This window comes from Stegastes partitus, unplaced genomic scaffold (assembly GCF_000690725.1).
Source record: "Stegastes partitus isolate 25-593 unplaced genomic scaffold, Stegastes_partitus-1.0.2 Scaffold1281, whole genome shotgun sequence".
NCBI classification, from domain to species: Eukaryota; Metazoa; Chordata; class Actinopteri; family Pomacentridae; genus Stegastes; species Stegastes partitus.
Window position 1 is genome coordinate 172993 of NW_007579012.1, and position 2533 is coordinate 175525.

General features: G+C 37.6%; 1 protein-coding gene and 2 long non-coding RNA genes across 4 annotated transcripts in view; 2 read left to right on the plus strand and 1 right to left on the minus strand.

Moving 5' to 3' along the window:
• Positions 1 to 77, plus strand: part of LOC103369397 (tumor necrosis factor receptor superfamily member 14-like) — a 2089-nt gene extending 2012 nt beyond the window's left edge. Inside the window, exon 4 of the mRNA XM_008298100.1 lies at positions 52 to 77. Coding sequence (XP_008296322.1) covers positions 52 to 77 — 26 coding nt within the window. The remainder of the gene's footprint in view (positions 1 to 51) is intronic.
• A 118-nt stretch (positions 78 to 195) lies between these two features.
• On the plus strand, positions 196 to 1222 carry LOC103369394 (uncharacterized). Of its 2 annotated transcripts, none has more exons than XR_520831.1 (3): positions 196 to 233; positions 347 to 512; positions 596 to 1222. It is a non-coding gene; the product is annotated as an uncharacterized LOC103369394 (long non-coding RNA). The 2 variants fall into 2 exon arrangements; XR_520832.1 differs by lacking the exon at positions 196 to 233 and having other exon boundaries at positions 345 to 375; positions 476 to 512.
• The window catches only part of LOC103369393 (uncharacterized), a 13303-nt gene continuing 11667 nt past the window's right edge, over positions 898 to 2533 (minus strand). Inside the window, exon 2 of the long non-coding RNA XR_520830.1 lies at positions 898 to 1969. This is a non-coding gene — a long non-coding RNA (uncharacterized LOC103369393). The remainder of the gene's footprint in view (positions 1970 to 2533) is intronic.

A 2533-nucleotide genomic window follows, 5' to 3' on the forward strand; every position in this document is an offset into this window, starting at 1 on the left:
ATTTGTTGTATCTCAACATTTTCCTGTAACAATGTCCTTCTGTCATTCCAGATGTGAATCAGGAAACCTTCAGCTGATAAAAGCAGGAACTGCTTCTTCTGATGCTGAATGTGGAGGAAAACGTTCAAATGTTCCAGCTGTGATCGTCTCTGTTTTAGTTGTTTTATTAATAATATCTTCTGGATTAGTTTCTTTCTTTTGCTTCAAAAAGAAGAAAACACGTCTAAAACAAGGTGAGGATGATGGAGAACAATAAATGTGATCACGCTTTGTCTGGATGATGATATTTTTTCCAAGTCCCGACTCTGATTTTTTTTTTTTTTCTCTTGGTTTTGTTTCATAACAGGACAAAGACGTTCAAATGTTCAGGAAGAGGTAAGTTTGTTTCTCTCTCATGTGTTCACTGTTGACAACACTTGGTTTATCTGAGAAACTGAAGCCTGACATTCATTTTTTTCCTATTTCATCAAAAAAGGAAAAAGCAAATGGAAAGGAATTATCAGCATTTGTCGGTAAGTCAGCAGTGTGTTGTTCACTGAAATGTTCATGAGGTCAATGAGGTTTCTGCTTTAACTGAATGTTTTTCTCTCCTCAGTCTAAAACATGCAGCTGCAGGACAGCAGGTAGAACTTCATCCACCTGGATGCTGACACATTGTCTTTGCAGTGTACTGAAGTCAAACAACAGTGAGCTGAGGGTCCTGCTCACCCACAGTCTGGATCTTTAGCTCACAGCGACTTCACTGCACAGAACATGAAGCCGCTCTGGAACACAACAGATGAAGCATTAATTTAAAGACACACTGACTTCATTGATCTTCTCACAGTTGGAGGTGAACTTGAGACTGAAACTGGATTTTAAATGAGGACAAACTGAAGGAACAGAAGATAAAGTGTGCTTTCCTGCAGCATGATGGACCAACAGCTGCCATGAGGAGGAACATCTTCTACATCCATGGTGGCTTTTTTTTTTTGTATACTCTTCTCCCTTCAAAAGACATTTTTATGATGTAAAGAACATTTAACATGTAAATTATTTATATATAACTTGAGTTCAAATTGCTTGTCACCAACAGTAACTGTGTGTAAAATGAATATTGACTGTTCAGCTCCATATTAATGGACTGAAACCTACAGCTCCTGTTTTGAGGATTCCTGATAATCTGTGTTCCAGTGTTTGTGAAGCTGTACAGGTTGTAAATACAAACAGATGCAGTTCTGAATTTTGAATTTTTCTTTGGAAATGACAATACGTGTTAAAGGTTCAGCTTTAGAAGTCTGGTACTTCTAACGTGTAAATAGTTTGTTTTTTTTAACACAACTTTATCTTCTTAAACATTTTCTGCATTTTCTCCTCAGTCCTGGAAATCTTTAACTGTTTTAAACATGATTCATCGACTTTAGAGCAGCACAAGTTCAGGTTTAAAGGAGTCGAACTGGTTGGTGACACTGCAGCTGAAATGCAGCTCTGAATGGATATTTGTAAAGAGGATCCTGTTCATTAATGTACTGAGGCCTGAACATCACCATAAAACAGGTGGATGTGTTCAGAGTGTTAACGAGAGTCTAACCACAAGAAACCACAGTCGTCCACATTCAGCAGACTGCGGTCATGATCATTTGCTTGTTTCAGTTTCTTGCAGTTTCTGTTCATCAGTTTCACACAGTAACTGAAGTATTTCCTCTTTTCAGTTGGGTGTTAATGCTGTTTGCTTTTTTACAAGTTTGGTTACTTGTTTCTCTGAACAAACCTACTTTAGTTTCCTTGTTTGACTTTAGCTTTGACGACTGTTTCAGGTAGAAATGTTTTGAGTCAGAGCAGAAGATAAAGCTGAAATGTGATGTAAAATGTTCAGATGTGATGTTGACACTGACCCTGAAGGCTGATTCTAGTGTATTTCAACCTGTTGTAATTCCCAGTAATGTTTCTATTGTGGCTCTATGAGTCGTGCTAACTCTGTTCTCTTCACCTCTATTGAAGCAGAGAAACGAGGATTTATGCAAAACCGGATTTTTACATGAATCGTTGTAAAGATTTTTTTATTTATTTTTTTTTACGTTTGATTAAAAGGAAACTACAAGAAACAGGAAGTAGTTTTTTTTTAAACTCCAGTAAGGATCTCCATCCTGGGATTGTTGCATTTCCATTCATGTACGCCGGTTTGTTTACATTCATGCGGCTGATTTTCTGGAAACTGCAGCTAAACGCAGTGATGGATCAACCTGTGGACCACTATGAGCACAGTTACACATCATTTTACTTTGATGATTGGCCGTATTTTTTGTAAGAACCTACAGCAAACCTACATCTGTGCATGTTAGAGGTGAACATAGCCTTTATTGTGTTTTTATTCTTAGCTTCATTTCTACTGTACTGCTTTTGCATTTCTTGTCTTTCCTCTTCCTGGTCTTATTTGCATCCAGCTGCTGTAAAATGAACATTTCTCCTGCAACAGCTGATGTTCACAGCTCAGATACAGCTTCAAATAAAAGTGTAAACATGTGTGATAGTTTGGTTTGGATCCCTCTGCAGT